This window comes from Hemitrygon akajei, chromosome 5, assembly GCF_048418815.1.
Source record: "Hemitrygon akajei chromosome 5, sHemAka1.3, whole genome shotgun sequence".
In the NCBI taxonomy this organism is placed as follows: Eukaryota; Metazoa; Chordata; class Chondrichthyes; order Myliobatiformes; family Dasyatidae; genus Hemitrygon; species Hemitrygon akajei.
The window spans coordinates 132,828,507-132,848,483 of NC_133128.1; the positions used below are offsets into that span (position 1 = coordinate 132,828,507).

Consider the following 19,977-nt stretch of genomic DNA (forward strand, 5'->3'; position numbering starts at 1 on the left):
AGTGCTTCAGTTAAAAAAAAGTTGATACAAAAAGGGAGGAGTGTACCGTAGAGCCTACATTATAATAAGGGACTACTTTATGTTTTAGTAACACATCGTTGCATGTGCTATTAGGCGCGTGTTGATCTGTATGTGTGTCAAGTTCAGACTCTACCAGTAAAGAGCCATGAAACTTAGTTCCTGTCTCTGGCGTATTTATTAATAACATAGTTGTGTAAATAAGCCACATACACAACAATAACTTTGCTCATTGCGGCCAAAAAGTTTAACTTCATCAGTCCAGAGAACTTGTTTCCAAAATGCATCAGACTTGTTTAGATGTTCCTTTGCAAACTTCTGACGCTGAATTTTGTGGTGGGGATGCAGGAAAAGTTTTCTTCTGATGACTCTTCCATGAAGGTCATATTTGTGCAGGTGTCACTTCACAGTAGAACAGTGCATCACCACTCCAGAGTCTGCTAAATCTTCCTGAAGGTCTTTTGCAGTGAAACGGGGGTTTTGATTTGCCTTTCTAACAATCCTACAAGCAGTTCTCTCAGAAAGTTTTCTTGGTCTTTCAGACCTCAACTTGACCTCCACCATTCCTGTTAACTGCCATTTCTTAATTACATTACGAACTGAGGAAATGGCTACCTGAAAATGCTTTGCTATCTTCTTATAGCCTTCTGCTTTGTGGGTATCATTTATTTTAATTTTCAGAGTGCTTGGCAGCTGCTTAAAGAAGCCCATGGCTGCTGATTGTTGGGACAAGGTTTGAGGAGTCAGGGTATTTATAAAGCTTTGAAATTTGCATCACCTGGCCTTTCCTAATGATGACAGTGAACAAGCCATAGCCCTAACAAGCTAATTAAGGTGTGAGACCTTGGTAAAAGTTATCTGAGAGCTCAAATCTCTTGGGGTGCCCAAACTTTTGCATGGTGCTCCTTTCCTTTTCTTCCCTCTAAAATTGTACAAGACAAATATAATAACAGGGGTTGACCAGGGGTGCCCAAACCTTTGCATGCCACTGTATTAGCATTTATTTTGAGAATGGTGGACTTGTGGCGACCCACTTCCTAGCGCACTCGAACCGGCTCACCAATAGCCAGCGCGCCGGCACAAAGGCCAGTCCCAAAAGGGCGCCAGGTCTGCTTCACCAACAAAGGGAAAAGCCCGCGCGGGACTGTGAATATGTGCCCCCTACAGCATCCGCGCGCAGGACAGGACTGTGAATACATGCCCCCTACAGCATCCGCGCCCGGGGAGGGCGGGATCAGGGAGGCTTTAAAGCAAGGCCGCGAAGTTCGAATAAAATCTTTTTTAACTGCAGTTTACTGACTCCGTGTCGTTATTTCAGCGCTGCGTGTAGCACACCGCTACAATTGGTGACCCCGACAGCCCAAACGATATTTGGGCCGAAGATGACCGACGCCACATCTGTTCATGCGGTTTCGTTGAAACTGCCAAGCTTCTGGACACTGCAACCTCACCTATGGTTCCAGCAAGCAGAAGCCCAATTCCACATTTGGCAGATAACCTCAGAGGACACACGTTACTACTACGTGGTGAGCTCCCTTGACCAGGACACAGTGGCCCAGGTTGAGGAGTTCATACAGTCTCCCCCAGCGGACGGCAAATACACGGAATTCAAAGCCCTGCTCATAAGGACTTTCGGACTCTCACGGCGCGAGCAGGCTGCCCGCTTACTGCACCTGGATGGTTTGGGAGACAGACCTCTATCGACTTTAATGAGTGAGATGTTGTCTCTGGCCGAAGGACACAAGCCCTGCCTCATGTTTGAGCAAGCATTCCTGGAGCAGCTGCCCGAGGACATACGCCTGCTGCTGTCCGATGCGGATTTCAGTGACCCCCGGAAGGTGACAGCCCGGGCGGACTTGCTGTGGAAAGCCAAGAAGGAGAGTGGGGCATCCGTCGCACAGATCACCAGGCCACGCTCCCAGCAGCAAACCAGACCAGGCCCGGCCACAGAGCCCGCTAACCCCAGAGGCAGGGGTGAGGAGACCAACGAACAATGGTGCTTCTACCACCAGTGGTGGGGCGCAGAAGCCCGCCGCTGTCCGGGCAAGGACATTACCTGGGACGAGGAGTCCGCCGCCGCTTTCATTAAAACGAAAGAAGCCTTGGCAAACGCTGCAATGCTAGTGCACCCCAGAATGGATGTCCCTACCGCCCTCACAGTGGACGCATCTAACACGCCAGTCGGTAGGGTACTGGAGCAACTCATCGCGGGTCACTGGCAACCCCTGGCGTTTTTCACCAAACAATGCTTTTGACCGGGAACTGTTGGCGCTATACCTGGCAATCCGGCATTTCAGGTACTTCTTAGAAGGTAGGCCCTTCACCGCGTTCACGGACCACAGGCCGCTTACCTTTACGTTCGCGAAGGTGTCCGATTCCTGGTCGTCCCGCCAGCAGCGCCATCTGTCCTACATCTCTGAATACACAACGGATGTCCGGCACGCCTCGGGTAAGGATAATGTCGTGGCGGACGCGGTCTCTCGCCCTAACATTCATGCCCTTTCCCAAGGGGTAAACTTTGAGGCGCTGGTGGAGGCGCAACAGGCAGACGAGGAGATCCCAAGTTACAGAACTGCAGTCTCCGGTTTGCAGCTCCAGGACCTCCCCGAAGGCCCAGGTGAGAGGACCCTACTCTGTGACGTCACCACCGGCCAACCCCGTCCCATCGTCCCGGCACCCTGGCAGCAACGCGTTTTCGGCTCCATTCATAACTTAGCGCACCCCTCCATCAGGACAACCGTCCAGATGGTCTCCAGCAGGTTCGTTTGGCACGGACTCAGCAAGCAAGTCAGTGAATGGGCCAGAACGTGCATGCACTGCCAGACGGCCAAGGTGCAGCGGCACACCAAAGCTCTGCCGCAGCTGTTCCACCCCACCCACCGGCGTTTTGACCACATTCATGTGGATATTGTGGGCTCTTTGTCAGTGTCGCGCGGAGCGCAGCACCTCCTCACTATTGTGGACCGGTTCACCAGATGGCCAGAGGCGATCCCGCTCACCGACACCACCTCCGAATCTTGCGCCCAGGCACTGATCGCCACCTAGATGTCCCGCTTTGGTGTACCGGCCCACATTACCTCCAACAGAGGCGCCCAGTTCACCTCCAGCCTGTGGTCAGCTATGGCCAACCTTTTGGGGACACAGCTGCACCACACAACTGCCTACCACCCACAGTCGAACGGACTAGTGGTGCATTTCCACCGTCACCTAAAGTCGGCTCTCATGGCCCGCCTGAGAGGAGCTAACTGGGTGGACGAGCTTCCCTGGGTCCTACTCGGCATCCGCACGGTGCCCAAAGACGATCTACATGCCTCATCGGCCGAGTTGGTGTATGGCGCACCCCTGGTCGTCCCCGGGGAGTTCATACCAGCCCCAAGGGGGCACAAGGAAGAACCCGCAGCAGTCCTGGGCAGACTACGTGAGAGGCTCGGCAACCTGGCCCCCATACCCACTTCGCAGCATGGGCTGAACCCAACCTGCGTACCCAAAGACCTGTAGAACTGTAAGTTTGTGTTTGTACGAAGTGGCGGGCATCAGCCACCGCTGCAACGGCCCTACGAGGGGCCATTTACGGTGCTCAGGAACAACGTGTCCACGTTCGTGCTGGACGTTGGGGGGAGAGAGGAGGTTTTCACAGTGGACCGACTCAAACCGGCCCATGTGGACGTGGCGCAACCGGTCGAGTTTCCGGCACCGCGGCGCAGAGCCCGACCTCCCAAACAGGGTCCGGCCCAGACTGTGGACATTGGAGGGTGTATCGCCGGTTCTGGGGGGCGGGGGGGGGGGGGGTTATGTGGCGACCCCACTTCCTAGCGCACTCGAACCGGCTAACAAATAGCCAGCGCGCCGGCACAAAGGCCAGTCCCAAAAGGGTGCCAGGTCTGCTTCACCAACAAAGGGAAAAGCCCGCGCGGGTCTGTGAATACGTGCCCCCTACAGCATCCGCGCCCGGGGAGGGCGGGATCAGGGAGGCTTTAAAGCGAGGCCGCGAAGTTCAAATAAAATCTTTTTTAACTGCAGTTTACCGATTCCGTGTCGTTATTTCAGCGCTGCGTGTAGCACACCGCTACAGACTGTTATTAATGCATGTATGTGAACACTCCTTGAGACTACCCTGTCCTAACTCTCTTTAAGCAACAGGAGATTGATTCTAGTATTGAAGAACTGTTTTTGTCTTTTATTTCTACTTTTGTACATGAATATTAATATGTCAACAACGATGGCATGATGCATAACTTTCACAGAAATAAACTGGCTGTAGACACTTTTCTCCAGTAAAGAGAAAATTGAGAATTATCAAATTAAAATTTAGAAATTATTAAAGGCGGTGGAGGCAAAATGCCACCACTGAAAAAGAATTCAAAACTAGCTGCCATTAATTCCAATTAAGAAATGAGGGTAGGTTTCCTTGCCTTTTAATTATTCAAGGGAAATTTGGGTATGTAAATGAGGCAAAAATGAAAACAGAATATTCCTGGAGAATTCAGCCAGTCAAGCAGCATCTGAAGAAAAAACCAGGTAAGCATTTCAGGTCAAGGACTCTTCCTCAAAGTGGAACATTAACCAGTCAGTCTGAGGAAGGACCCCTGACCCAATAGACTGTTTCTCTCCCCATGGATGCTGCTTGGCTGGCTGAGACCTTCCGCCCTACAGTTTCATTTATCAGGAAGAGAGAGCGTTATTGGGTTGAGGTTAAGCATAGTAGAAGATGTCTTGTCTGGAGCCCATGAACCAAAATGAGCCAAATGGCCTGTTAATGATGTAGACCTCACGTTGTTACATGATCTAGAGTTTGAAACTCCATGCCATTCAACTCAAAGCTCTAAATACGTCCTAACCTTGGGAGGAGACAACTCATAATTGTATAATGTTTTTCACAGTTCATCTGGATGTACTGGGGATGTACAAGATTAGCACATTGGTGAACTCAAATGAGAACAATGCAATACTTCACAATTTACGATAGGTTACATCATTTTTTTCTGGTTCCAAAGCATGGAGGGACACGGGCCTTAGTTGAACAAGGTATGATACTTGCCGCTGTAGCAGTAATTCCTGGTATGCTAATACTTTCTTTCTTCCCCAACAGATACTGCAACAGCCATCTGCAAGTTCTCGGTTTGGTGCCCAAAAAGGAGCGGAAGAAAAAGAATGAGCAGCTAGAAGACGTGCGCTCCAGACTGCACCCTGATGTTACCATGGCAGTCAGCCTGGCAGTGCCCTCGTTGGCCCTGAAAACAGCAAATGGTTTGGATGGACCGACGCGGTCGCCACAGAGGCCGCGGCTGTCCCTTCAGTACCTGGACCGCGAGCTTGACGACCCATTTGCTTTCCCTGACGATGATGATTGTGCACTGAGGAAAGGAACTGTCAAACGGAAGCTTCAGACCAAACTGGCTCAGAACCGGCAGCAGCAGCAGCAGCGGCTGCTGCGAGAGCCTGAGATTTGCAGACTGCAATCAGAGCACTTTATCCCACACCCTGCACCTCCTCAGTCACTCTACCCCGGCACTCCCCCTCTCTCCAGTCCCCCACGACCTGCCGTACTGCCACTGGGCCTGCTATGCAAACCCCCTTTACCCTCGAGCCCCAGCCTGCCACAAGCGGCAGCCCATGGTACAGTAGCAGCAACGCCTGCCTCACACTCACCAAACGGAAAGCCCCATCGGACCGCCTCTCCCCCTCAGCAAACAAAGTCGCCGCCTGTACCACAGCCTGCTGCTGTCCCATCCCCAGCTGCTGCCAAGGCAACAGACACTTCCAGGCCCAATATGGTTGTCCTGAAGGCTTCAAACTCCACACCAGTCTGCAAACAGCACTTAGCCTGTGTAAACAGGCTAAAGAGACTAGCAAAACTGTGTGCTGAGAAGCAACTATTGCATCGGGATCTCTTTCCACATTTAGGTAGGAACGTGCAAGGCTACTTGACTGAAACTGCAAAGCTTTGTTGTGTGGTATCATGGGCAATGCCTAGATAATTGAATTAATATTGTCTCAATTCTGATCTTTATTTTGTAAATTTAAAACGTAGAGGCAACCAACAAAGTATAAGACTGAGAAGTTGTAACTATGAAGAAAGATTTGAGGACTCAAGCAAAAAATGAATGGTTGACCTGATAGGCATATTTAAAGTAAGGAAGAATTTTAAGGTGGGTGCACTTTTGCGAGAGTCCAAAGCTTTTAGCCACAAATATAAGATGGGTGACAAGGCATCTTGAAGTGTAGTAAGGGTAAGAGAGAGAGAATAGGTACTTCATAGATGTAATGAAGGACATAGATGAGGGCTACATGAACTTCAGTAAGGCATATGACAAGCCTTATGTCCCAAATGGCATCCAAGGCAAAATGGATCCAAAATTGATTTGCTAATAGTAGACAGAGATTGTTTGCTTATTTATGCCTACCTCAAAATCTCTGAGATCACATCAAACTTTCACGCAATGAGTGGAACTTATACAAAATATCAGTAGATTTCTTTTTGCTGAAAGCACAGCTGACCTGGTCAAAATCTAATTGCTGTTTGTTTCCTCATTTTGTACAAATTAACCACCATATATCCAGTGTAACTACAGATGTACCTCACTTGTTCTAAAAAGCTCAAGAGTATTGAGGTCAGGAAAAGTGCTATTAACTTGTAAACCTTTATATCTCTTTCTTCCTTTTCTGTTCCTGTTCCTTATTTTTCCTTTCTTCTTTTTGTTTCACTTTCTTTTCTGTTCCCACTCATGAGAAATGTAATATCTTGGAAATTAAAAACAAAGGGCTTTGGAAAGGAGACCAAAGTAAAATTCATTTCTTTCATCAGTGGCACATTTTTGGTGGGGGACACAAATTTTTAATCAGCATGTTAAGAACATGTTATATCTGATCATTAAAGGATGAAGCTTGCTTGAAACCATAATAGGTAGTACTGCATGGCAAAATAACTAATACTGTTGGTGTTTGCCCAGTCATTACTATAATAGTGCACGTACAGTATTTCACATAGTTGTGAAGCCAGATCAATGGCTGTTAGTAAACTAATTATCTAAGCTCTGAACTGTGAATAATAGCTTGAACAAGTGATATAATCAGGGACTTGTATTCATTTATTTAATTTTCTACCTAGGATGATCCAGCACCAGCAAAATTTGCTCATGCTTTTCTGCTGTGTGCTAATTTATACAAAATTCTTTTAATAAATCACTACTTTTCAAAGTAAAGTTTTATGCAAAGTTCATGCACATTATTGTGAGTTGATGTACAGTACTGTGCAAAAGTCTTAGGATGCCTAAGACTTTTGCACGGTACTGTATTTGTCAATGTGGAGTGTGAGTTTGTAAATCTGGTGGGAGCAAAGGATGTTGGGAATGGTGAGGGTGGAGCACCAGAGGAGGGCAGGTGGCAGAAAAGGAGTGCTGGGGTGGGGGGTGATGTGGGTTCAGACACACCCAGCCCTGAGACAAGGTCATTTGATTCCAAACAATTAGTTTATTGATCATTACAGAATGTCTCTGGTGCTTCATGCTTCCTGCTCCTTCCCATTTCCCTTTCCCCTTTTTTCAACCATTTCCCCCTTCCCACGCTTAGTCCACAATAGAGATCCATATCAGAATCAGGTTTATCATAACTCACATGCATTATGATTTTTTTTGTGGCAATGCAGTGTAATACATTAAATTACTGCAGTACAATGCAAAAGTCTTAGGCATCCTAGCTATATATATGTGCCTAAGATTATTGAACAGCACTGTTCTAGCCTAGAACATAGCAAAGTTAATGAAAAAGAATCTGGATAATATCTGACATTTTTTATTCTTGCTTTTAAAATATTGTAACGTATTGGCACACCTCTGAAGCTTCCAGTGAAAGTATTTTACTTATTTGCTACACCAGCAGACTTTGCAAGATATAAGTCCATTCTTAATGAGCTGCCAAAAATAGTGATAGAGTGGATGCAATTATAACATTTAGATTCATAGAGGATAAAACATTTAAACAGGACTTTTGGCCCATTGAATCCATGCCGACCTGTTTTTCTGCCCCACCTACCCACATCCAGATCTTTGCTTTCTATACCCCTCCCCTACATGTACCAATCAAAAATTTCTTTTATATGTTCACTTGTGTGCATTAAATTCCATCTGTCATTTATCAGCCCAATTTTCTGGCTTGTTCAGATCCCACTGCAAGCCTTGATAGCTTTCTTTGCTGTTAATTTCACCCCCCATTTACAAGACATTGTAAGGACATTGATAGAAAAGGTTTGGAAGGATACGACCCAAACACAGGCAAATGGGATCAGTTCCAATAGATATTTTGCTCTGCTAAAGAGCTTGTTTCCTATAGTATATGATTTTGACTGTAGTGTACCTTAGGATTTTTTTTTTTGATTTTAATCTGATACTCTCTTTCTCATGGTGAATGTGACCTGAAAAATGCTGTATAATGGCATTTAGTTATACTTTCTTAAAACACCTAAACTCTCATCAGCTGTATAAGTGAAATGGCAAAAACTATGTTGTGCAGTTGTACACCATAGAACTATGCTCTTTTGTGCACCAAATCTTCACTGGTTATCAAGCACCCAATCCAAAATGGGACGTCTATATGTTAATCAATGTATAGTAGCCCCAAATGTGTGATACTGGATCTCTTGTTAGGGAATGAGACAGGGCAGGTGACAGAAATGTGCATAGGGAAAATTTTGGCTCTAGTGATCACAATTCCATTAGTATCAAGATAATTAAGGAGTAGGATTGTACTGGTTCGTGGGTTGAGATTGTAAGTGGAGAAAGGCCAATTTTGATGGCATTGGAAAGTATCTGGTAGGTGTGGACTGGGATGGGTTGTTTTCTGACAAAGGGTACTCGGTAAGTGGGAGACCTTCAAAAGTGAAATATTGAGAGTATAGTTTGTATGTTCCATTTAGATTATAAGGCAAGGCTAACAGGTTTAGAGAACCCTGGTTTACAAAGGCTATTAAATCCTGGTTAAAAAGAAGAAGATGGTGTATAACAAATGTAGGCAGCAAGGAACAAATGGGGCACTTGAGGAGTACAAGAAATGCAAGAGAATACTTAAGAGGGAAATCAGGAAGCAAGAGTTTGCTCTGGAAGACAAGGTAAAGGAGAATCCCAAGTATTTCTACAGATATATTAGGAGTAAAGGGATAGCAAGGAACAAAGTTGGTTCACTTGAAGATCAGTGTGGTCATCTAAGCATCAATTCAAAAGAGATGGAGGAGATCTTAAATGGATGTTTAGCATCGGTATTTACTTGGGAGGCAGACACAGAGTCCATGGAACTGAAGCAAAACAGTAGTGAGGTCTTGGACTGTATACAGATTACAGAAGTGGAAGTACTTGTTGCCTTGACACAAATTTGAATCCACAAGTCCCCAGCGCCTGACAAGGTGTTTTCTTGAACCTCTTGGGAGGCTAGTGCTGAAATTGCACGGGCCCTTGGAAGAGGTATTTAAATTATCCTTAAACACAGGCGAGGTGTCGGAGGACTAGACGACAGCTCATGTTGTTCCAATATTCAAGAAAGGATAAGCCAGTGAGCCTGATGTCAGTCGTGGGTAAATTATTGGAAGGTATTATAAGAGAGAAAATTTATAAGTATTTGGATAGATGGGGCCTGATTAGGGATAGTCGAGATGGCTTTGTGCGTAGCAGCTTGTGTCTAACCAATCTTAGAGTCTTTTGAGGCGATTACCAGGAAAGTTGATGAAGGAAAGGCAGTGGGTGCTGTCAACGTGGATTTTAACAAGGCTTTTGACAAAGTTCTGATGGGATGCTGGTCAAGAAGGTTCAGTCACTTGGCATTCAGAATGAGGTAGTAAGTTGGATTCAACATTAGCTTAGCTGGAGAAGCTAGGGATGGTATTGAATGGTTGCCTCTCAGGCTAGATATCTGACGAGTGGTGTGCTGCAGGAATCGATGTTGGGTCTGTTTTTTCTTGTCATTTACTGTATATTAATGATTTGGATGATAACATGCTGGATCAGCAAATATGTGGATGACTCCAAGATTGGGGCTGTAGTGAACAGCGAGAATAGCTATCAAAGTACATGGATGAGAAGGGGTATGGAGGGCTATAGTCCAGTGGCAGTTCAATGGGACGAGTCAGAATAAGAGCTTGACGTGGACTAGATTGGCCAAAGGGCCTGTGATGCTCTACGATACTCGTTTACACTGATTCCACTTTATTCTTCCTACATACTTATCAGTTTTCTGTAGATTCTACCTCTCACTGCACTTATCTAAGTTTAGACACAATTTACAATGGACAGTTAACTCATCTTTAGCCAGGGCATGGAAACAGGAGCAGCCAGAGGAATCCCGTGCAATTTCAGGACAATTGTGCAAACTCCACACAAATGGTGCCAGAAGTCAGGATTGAATCCAGTTATTAGAGCCACTCTTATCAGCTGCTGTAATGTCCAAGATTCTGCAGCTTAAATTCCGTAGTCAATTGTTTAAAGGTTTGAATTCTTACTGAGAAACCTGAACAGTGTGGAAAGGAAGAGTTAACCTTCGGAGGTTTTCAGTACAGCAACTTAACCTTTGTCTCCTCACATAACCCTCTTTTGTATTTCTGGTTTGGTGTCCATTTCAAATCCAAATGCTTCTATAGCTTAATGCAAAAGAAGGAGGAGTAGACGTTTCAGGAACACTGCTGCGGATTGAGAGTTAGTAATTTAGGTGTTTCTGTGGTTACAGAGCTTCAGTGTAATTTGTTCACTCCTTGAATTTGGTGTGAGGTTTCTTACTGAATGCTCTATTTTCAGCATCTAGACTTCTGCTTCTGCTGTCAGAGTGTGATGTGCATTGCTGAGGTGTGCCTTCAGTGCCCCTCAAAGCAAGCCCTGTCTATTGATGAACCTGGAAATTTAAGCTGAGTTCAAATAGTTTTCTGAAATGCTTAATGGTATCAGCTTACAATTCAATGTAAAAGTACACCTGCAAATGTTTTGTCAGTTGTCTAAACTATAATCTTTTGTCCAGATCCTTTCTGGCTCTTCTAATTTACATCACTTTCTGCAACACACTGAGGAATCTTCTGTTCCTGCAGCATTGCCTGCGAAAACATTTTACCCTTTGGGTATCAAAGATCTGTTTACCTTTGCTTTGAAACATTTAAAGACTTTGCTTCAATGTGATTGGAGGAAGAGGTCCAAGTATATTCACTTCACTGGAATTTAAAAAAAAGGGGTGGGGGGTTCATTTATTGCAGAGATGAGGAAACAGTAAACACTTTGTTTTAGATTTTATAAGACATAGGAGCAGAATTAAGACATTGAGCCCATTAAGTCTGCTCCACTATTCAATGATAGCTTGTCAATTATCCCTCTTGACCATGTTTCTGCCTTCTCACTGTAAGTTTTGATCAGATTCACCACCCTCTGGCTAAAGAAATACCTCCTCATCTCTGTTATGAAGAAACGTCCATTTATTCTTAGACTGTGCCCACTGGTCCTAGACTTTCCCACTATTGGAAATATCCTCACCACATCCACTCTATCTAGGTCTTTCATAATTCAGTAGATTTCAATGAGATCTGACCTTTACTGCACCATCACTATTCTGGCAAAGTTTAGGTGCACAACTTCAGATTTCCAGCATCTGGAAACTTACTTATAACTTATTCCTAAAATTATAGCAGTGTATAGTTTCTGCCAAAGGAACACAAGTGTGTTGTACTGGTGTCTACTTAGAAAATTGGACAGGAAGGCTCCATATTCTTTTTTGTTTCATAAGAGCAAACCTCTCCCCATCATGACTGCACAGGAATTTGAAATCAAGTCATTTCTCAATGTTCAAAACTCTCGTGAATGTAAGTCTAACGTCCAGCCTATCTATGTAAGACAATATTCCATTCTCGGTATTAGCCCAGCAAATTTCCTCTGAACTGCTTCAAAAGTGTTAATGTCATCCCTTAAGTAAGGAGACCAGTGCCCTACATAGTGTTCCAGATGTGGTTTTACCAGTGCCCTGCACAAGTATAGCATGGCCTCTGAGTTTTTATTTTCAATTTCCCTAGGAGTCAAAGATGACATGAAATAGTTGGTGTCATAGACAGTGAATACACTTATCAAAAGTTACAAGGAGATCGTGATAATCTTGGTAGGTGGGCTGAGAGATGGCAAATGGCGTTCATTCTAGATAAATGTGATGGGTTGAATTTTGGATGTCAAACTGATGTAGGATGTTCGCAGTGAATTGTAGAGTTCTGGGAGGTGTTGTAGAGCAGAGAAACCTAGGAGTACAAGCACATGGCTTACTAAAAATGGCATTGCAGGTAAACATTGTGTTAAAGAAGGCATTTAGCATGCTGGCCTTCATCAGTGAGGACATTGAGTGTAGGAGTTGGGATGTTATGATGTACCTGTAAAAGACACTGGTAAGGCTGCTCCTGGTGTTCAGTTTCATTTACTGTCATAGGAAAGATTTATTCCTTTGAGTATTTAAGGAATGATCTTTTATAAAGCTATATAAAACAATGAGGGGCATTGACAGGGTGAATCTACAAACTCTTTTTCCAGGGAGATGGATTCAAAAACTAGATAGCTTAGGTTTAAGGTTGGTGGGGGGGGGGGGGGTAGAGATTTAAGAGATCTGGGGAGCAGAGGATGATGCAAATATGAAATATGCTGCCTGAACAAGTGGTTAAGGCAGGTACAATAACAGCATTCGAAAAGGTGTTTGGACAGTTAAATGGTTAGCATGGGTTTAAAGGTATATGGACCAACCTCGGGCAAATGGATTAGATGGGCACCTTGTTTGACTTGAGTGAATTGGGCTGAAGGGCCAATATGACTCCACTCTGACTCTACAGTATTCGTCTGGCTTTCCCAATCTTTTCCATTGTTGTACCTGTATATTATACCTAATAAATCCTGATGTAGGGTTTCAACTCAAAACTTCAGCTTTCTCTCTGCCTCTGTAGATACTGTTTGACCTGCTGCATTCCTCCAAAAGTTTGTTTTATACTCCTGATTATAGTATCTGCGGCCTCTTGTGTCCCCAGGTCTCTGAGTTAGGACAATATGTATTTCTTATCCTGTCAGTGTGGACAATTTGACAGTTTTCCTCATTATGTACCATTGCTAGATCTTTATCTGCTCACTTAACCACTTATATTTTTTTGTTGCGTCTCATTCTTTCATAACTAACTTTTTTGGCCCATCTTTGTGCCGTCAGCAAACTTACAAAATATATCTTCAATCCAAGTCGTTTACAGAAATTGCACAAGAGTAAATAGCCAGTATCTTTTTCAGGTTGAAATATCTAATGGTAAAGGGAGAAAATTCAAAGGAGATGAGTAGAGCAAGCTTTTCTTACACTGGAGTGGGTGCTTGGAATGCGTTCACAGGGCTGGTGGCGAAGGCAGACAGAAAAGAAGTCCTCTTAGATAGGCATAGGCACATGAATGGCAGAGAATGAAGGAATAGGGACCTCGTGCAAGCAGGGGGATTAGTGTAATTAGATATAATTAGCTTATTTAGCCCATGGGCTGAACAGCCTGTCCCAGTGTTGTACTGTTCTCTGTTTTAAATTGTAAAAAAATTGAAGCCCTATTGTCATTCTCTGTGGAGCAACATTTATTTCATCTTGTATAGCAGGAAAAGATCCATTTATGCCTACTCTCATTCCTGTTAGGCAGCCAGTCTAATATTGATGCTACTATGTCACCTCCTAAACCATGAGCGTTTATTTTCTGCATTAACCTTTGTTGCAGCACCTTACCAAATGTCTTCTTGAAATCTTATTAAATTCATTCATTCTCCTTTTATCTACACCATGTGATCTTTCTTCACAGCACTCTTTCAAATTAGTCAAATATGGTTAACTCACAAAATTCTGGAGGAGCTCAACAGGTCAGGCAGCATCTGTGGAGGGAATAAACAGTTGCCGTTTCAAGTTGAGACTTTATCAAAGCTGCAAAAGAAAGGGGAAAAAGTCAGAATGAGATGAACAGTTCCCTCTTTGGGAGGAGAAGGAATACAAGCTGGCAGGATTTCCTGATGGCCAACCATTTTAATTGCACTGCCCATTCCCATTCCAACATGTCAGTCCATGGCCTCCTTTGCTGCTTCAATGAAGCCATTCTCAGGTTTAGAAGCAGCATGTCACATTCAGTCTCTCTCTGGGTAACCTCCAACCTGACAACATGAACATTGATTTCACTAATTTCATGTAACTTCTCCCTTTTCTCCCTTCTCTCTTTTTCCATTCCACATTATAGCTCCCCTCTTACCTCTTCTCTCTTCTTCCCAACTGCTTATACCTGCTTCTGGTGCCCCTTCTCCTCCTCTTTCTCCCATGGTCCACTCTCCTCTAGTATCAGATTTCTTCCTCTTCAGACCTTTGCATTTTCCCCCCATCACCTCCCAGCTTCTCACTGCCTTTGTTCATGCTCATATTTCCCTGGCCGGGTGGAAGTTTTATTGGAGTATTCCTGTGAAACATCCTGCCATTCATTACCCTGGTCACACTGGATCCTTATTCCTTGGAGTGTATGAGAATGAGTGGTGACCTCATCAAAGTTTATAAAATAATGAGAGGCATGTATAAGATGGTCATAGTCTTTTCCCGAAGATTGGGAGTCCAAGCTAGAAGGCTAAACTTCAAGATGAAAGGGAAGAAATTTAAAAGATACCTGAGAGGTAACTTCATTACATAGAGGACAGTGAGTGCCTGGGAAAAGCTGCCAGATGAAGTGGTTCAGGTGAGTCCAAATCCAGCATTGGAGGTGTTTTGTTAAGTACATGGAGGGGAAAGGCTAGGAGAGGTATGGGTCGAACACATGTAACTGGGGACTACCAGGGAGGATTTTGTATTTGATGTGAACCAGTGGGCCTGAAGAACCTGTTTTGTGCTGTATTATTCTTTAACCCTATGTTATCAGTACTTTTTAAATGGCAACTGTTACTATGCTTTTTAGCATTTTGATTTGTTCTATACAGGAGTCTATTTAAAATATTTTGTAGTGAGACAAATAATATTTTCTGCGTACATGAAGCACTGATAAGTTAGACGAGTAAGCTCGGCTGATGTTATGGTCATTGATACTGGGTCCTTTTTGTTTTCTGGGTGAGTCCGTGAGGAAACGATTTGTGTGGGATATGCTAAGCAATTGCTTGTCACTCATTGCGTGATTAAGTTGGGAGAAGGAAGGGAGAAGGGCAAAAGTAGGTGCAACAATCTAGGGAGAATTCTGAGCTTGTATGCTGAATCAAAAATAAAGCAGTTTCTTTGGCTCTCTGAAACTCAGCGTAAGGGCTAGGTAGTATCTCGATGTTTTTAGAACATAGAGTCAGCGTTAGCATTAAATGAATGTTATTTAGGGGTCAGTTTGACTATTAAAAGTCTGTAATTGCTGGTTAGTGCAAGTGTATTATAGGAGACAGTATCTCAAGAGTCACTATGATATTTTGGGAAATATTAACTCGAAGGTTCAGGGTGTGATATTAAAGAGGAGTATTTCAGGAGGAATCAAGTCAGTTTGAATATTATAGGAGATGGAATGTATATTTCAGATTAACTTTTCTTAATAGTGACAACTTCCATTCAGAAAGCACTTTTACTGCTGAAAAAATGTCCCATGTGAACATCAGTAAGTAAGAAAACTGAGATCAGGCAATGTACATAGTAAATGTATTAAACAAGGGGAGAGAGATGTGATATGGAGAGGTTTAGAAGGGGAAATCCGTAACCCAGGATTTTGCCATCTTAACACATTCCCTCCAGCAGAGTGACTTTAAGTGAGGTACTTCAAACAGAATTGCATTTATTGCACATATGAAGATTGTACATATGAAGCAAGTTTAAGGGATTGGGAGAATGGATGTAAGGGAGGGAGAAAAGTAGGAAAGATTGTAAACGGGAATAAGAATTTAAAAATCAGCAAATTTACATTTGTTTACCAGAAATGCAAGTTAAGATTTGGGCATTAGAGCTTGGATAGCCTTGTGGGTAAGTTACAAAGAAAGGTTGAACAAGTTAGGTCTTTATTCTTTGGAGCGTAGAAGGTTGAGGGGGGACTTGATAGAGGTATTTAACATTATGAGGGGGATGGATAGAGTTGACGTGGATAGGCTTTTTCCATTGAGAGTAGGGGAGATTCAAGCAAGAGGACATGAGTTGAGAGTTAAGGGGCAAAAGTTTAGGGGGTAACACGAGGAGGAACTTCTTTACTCAGAGAGTGGTAGCTGTGCGGAACGAGCTTCCAGTAGAAGTGGTAGAGGCAGGTTTGATTTTGTCATTTAAAGTAAAATTGGATAGGTATATGGACAGGAAAGGAATGGAGGGTTATGGGCTGAGTGCAGGTAGGTGGGACTAGGTGAGTGTAAACGTTCAGCACGGACTAGAAGGGCTGAGATGGCCTGTCTCCGTACAGTAATTATTATATGGTTATATGGATTCAGAAAGTGGAAAAAGGGAGACCATGAAGAGTGCATTGGCAAAGTTGTATCTACAGGTAGCAAAGATGTGGATGATGGTTTCATTAGCTAATTGTCAAAGGCAAAGAGCACATCAGGTGATATTACAAACATGAAGAAAGTGCAAGGTCCAAAAGACAGAACCAGCCGTTACAGCAAGGTTACAATAGCCAGATTGACTTTCATAGTTTGCAGATATTTCGGTGAAATCAGTGGGAAGGGAACAAATGTGAACATTTGAACCTTCCCAGTATTTAGTTGAAGGAAATTTCTTTTCAATCACTGTTAGATGTCAGACAAACCCTGGCAACTTCATGGCAGTGTCAGGGTCAAAAGAAGTAAGAGATAAGATAAAGCCGCATATTATCAGTGTACAGGAGGGCACTAAGATGTTAAATGGCACAGTAAATGTAATAATTAACATGATATTAAAGGGACCAGCAACTAGAGCTTATTCTGTAGGTTAAGCAAGATAGTGACTGTTGAAAAGTAAAGGTGATGCAACTGTAGGCATTAGTGGGTAGAATGGAAGCAGCACCTCTAGAAATCCAGTTCCATTTATGAAAGAAAGCAATCACTCATGTCAGTATGTAATAAAGGAGACAGCATGTTGTGGTCAGTGGGAGTTTTTATGCAGATGGTGGTAAACTGAAGCAAAATGCTTAAAATTTAGCAGTCAGGCAGAGTCTGTGGAGAGAGCATTGACTTAGAGTTTTGGGTTGATGACTTTCAGGGTAATTAGGCAGCGAATAGGTTCCCTTAAGGATCATTGTGGAAATCTATGTGTGGAAACACTGGAACTCTGGATATTTTCAATGATTTCAATTCCCTGGCCCCCATCATCTGATTTTCACTATGGAAGTCCAGTCCCTATACACCTCCACCCCCCACCAGGAAGGTCTCAAAGCTCTCTGTTTCTTTCCAGACACCAGACCTCCACCCTACTCTCCTCCGTCTAGTGGAACGTCCTCACTCTTAATAATTTATCCTTTGCCTCCTCCCACTTCCTTCACACAAAAGGTGTAACCATGGGCACTCACATGGGTCCCAGCTATTCCTGCCTTTTTGTCATCTACGTGGGGCAGTCTATGTTCCAACTCTACTCTGATGTCCACCCTCCACTTTTCCTACGCTACATTAATGACTGCATTGGTGCTGCTTCCTGCACCCATGCTGAGTTTGTCTACTTCATCAACTTTGCCTCGAACTTCCACCCTGCCCTCAAATTTACCTGGTTCATTTCCGACACCTCCCCCCCCCCCCCCCTCTCAATCTCACTGCTTCTGTTGCTAGAGACAGCTTATCTTCCGATGTCTATTATAAATCTACAGACTCTCACAGCTACTGGGCTATATTTTTTTCCACCCTGTTATTTGTAAAAACACCATCCCCTTCTCTCAATTCCTCTGTCTCCACTGCATCTGCTCTCAGGATAAGGCTTTTCATTCTAGGACGAAGGAGATGTCCTTCTCTTTCAAAGAAAGGGGCTTCCCTTCCTCCACCATCAACGCTGCCCTCAACCACATCTCTTCTATTTCATGCATGCCTGCTCTTACCCCATCCTCCCGCCACCGTAACAGGGATAGGGTTCCACTTGTCTTCACCTATCACCCACATAATTGTCCAGAACTTCTGCCATCTCGGCAACAGTATCCCACCACCAAACACATCTTCCCCACCTTGCCCACCCCCCCGCCACACTTGCTGCTTTTCGCAGGGATTGCTTCCTACGCAACTCACTTGTCCGTTCATCCCTCCCCACTAATCTTGCTCCTGGCCCTTACCCTTGCAAGCAGAACAAGTGCTACACTTGCCCCTACACCTCCTCCCTCGCTACATTTCAGGGCCTCAAACAGTCCTTCCAGGTGAGTCTGCTGGGGTCGTATACTGTGTGGAGGCTCCCGGTGTCACCTCCTGTAGATTGGTGAGACCTGACATGCCGAGCACCTATGCTTTGTCTGCCTGAAGCAGTGGGATCTCCCAGTGGCCACCCATTTTAATTCCACTTCCTGTTCCCATTCTGATATGTCAGTCCATAGCTTCCTCTACTGTCACAATGAGGCCACACTCAGGTTGGAGAAGCAACACCTTGTATTCCGTCTGGGTAGCCTCCAACCTGAAGGCACGAACGTTGATTTCCGAAACTTCCGGTAATGGACCCCCCCCCCCCCCCCCCCACTCCCCACACACTCTCACCATTCCCCATCCCTTAATCCCTCTCTCACTATATCTCCTTTCCTGCCCATCACCTCCCTCTGGTGCTCATTTCCCCTTTTCTTTCTTCTATGGCCTTCTGTTCTCTCCTATCAGACTCCCCCTTCTCCAACCCTGTATCTCTTTCACCAATCAGCTTTCCAGCTCTTTACTTCATCCCTCTCCCTCCTGGTTTCACTTATCATCTTATGTTTCTGTCTCCCATCTCGCAGCTTTTAAATCTACTCTTTATCTTTTTTTCTGCCGAAGGGTCTAGGCCCAAAACGTTGACTGTACTTTTTTCCATAGATGCTGCCTTGGCCTGCTGAGTTCCTCCAGCATTTTGTGTGTGTCGTTTGGATTTCCAGCATCTGCAGATTTTCTCTTGTTTGCAAAGGGTCTGTATTTGTCATGGAGAAGGTTATGGAAGCTGGTGAGTTCAGGGAACAGAATAGTGATGTCCTGAAACATATCCACATTACAAAGATGAGGTGCTGGTAATCTAAGTGACTGAAGGTATATTCATCTCTTGAGGGCTGACTAAACCGAGGACAATGTCGAAACAAGGAAAGAATGGCAGAGGTACTTGTATCGTCACTAGTACAGTTGAGACTGGAGGATGCTTAATGTTGTCCGTTTATAAGAAGAGCTGCAAGGATAAGCCAAAGTACAAGCCACTGAACCATGATGGAAAAGTTACTGAGGGGTGCTAAATACAGAGAAACAGGATCTCCTGCATTTGGAGGGATAGTCAGCATGGCTTTGAGTGTTGAGAAATCATCTCTGTCAAATTTGATTGAGTTATTTGAACGGCTCTATTCATGGAAGGGGTAATGCCAGTTTAGTAAGCAAAAGTTTGTTGGTAATTTACTTCCAGCATGTTAACTGAGCCAAAGCCTTACCATCCTGGCTCTCTGCACCCTGGTGTCCACCAGCAGGGTCTGATCTCGGCCAGGCTCTGGGTATTATGGTGTGGAGACACTGCTCCTGAAATACCCAACTGAGGACAGTGTCAAAGTGGCCAGTGAATTTAACTGTATTTCTCAATGCATTATAATTGGGAGTAAAATAAACAAAATTATTGAAAATGTCTTAAAATTTGATTAACTAAAATATATCACAAAATTCTGTTGCCATTGTAATTTTAAGAACACCATATACTTCAAAATTTTATTTCTCTGTAACTGTAGACAGGTATGTTATTTCTAAATTAGAGTTTATTCCTTGAAATAGTAATTGGATGTAGCTTTTGTCATTAGTGATTTGATATCCTACTTGGTGACATGGGAGACAAAGGTTCTAGAATTTGGAGCAGTGAATAATGCTTTGGGGGAAA

At 44.1% G+C, this 19,977-nt stretch overlaps 1 protein-coding gene across 3 annotated transcripts in view; it reads left to right on the forward strand.

Moving 5' to 3' along the window:
- Positions 1–19,977, forward strand: part of ino80db (INO80 complex subunit Db) — a 133,938-nt gene that overhangs the window by 37,566 nt on the left and 76,395 nt on the right. For all 3 annotated transcript variants that reach the window (XM_073046518.1, XM_073046520.1, XM_073046519.1), the window contains exon 3: positions 5,108–5,922. In XM_073046518.1, coding sequence (XP_072902619.1) covers positions 5,108–5,922 — 815 coding nt within the window. The remainder of the gene's footprint in view (positions 1–5,107; positions 5,923–19,977) is intronic.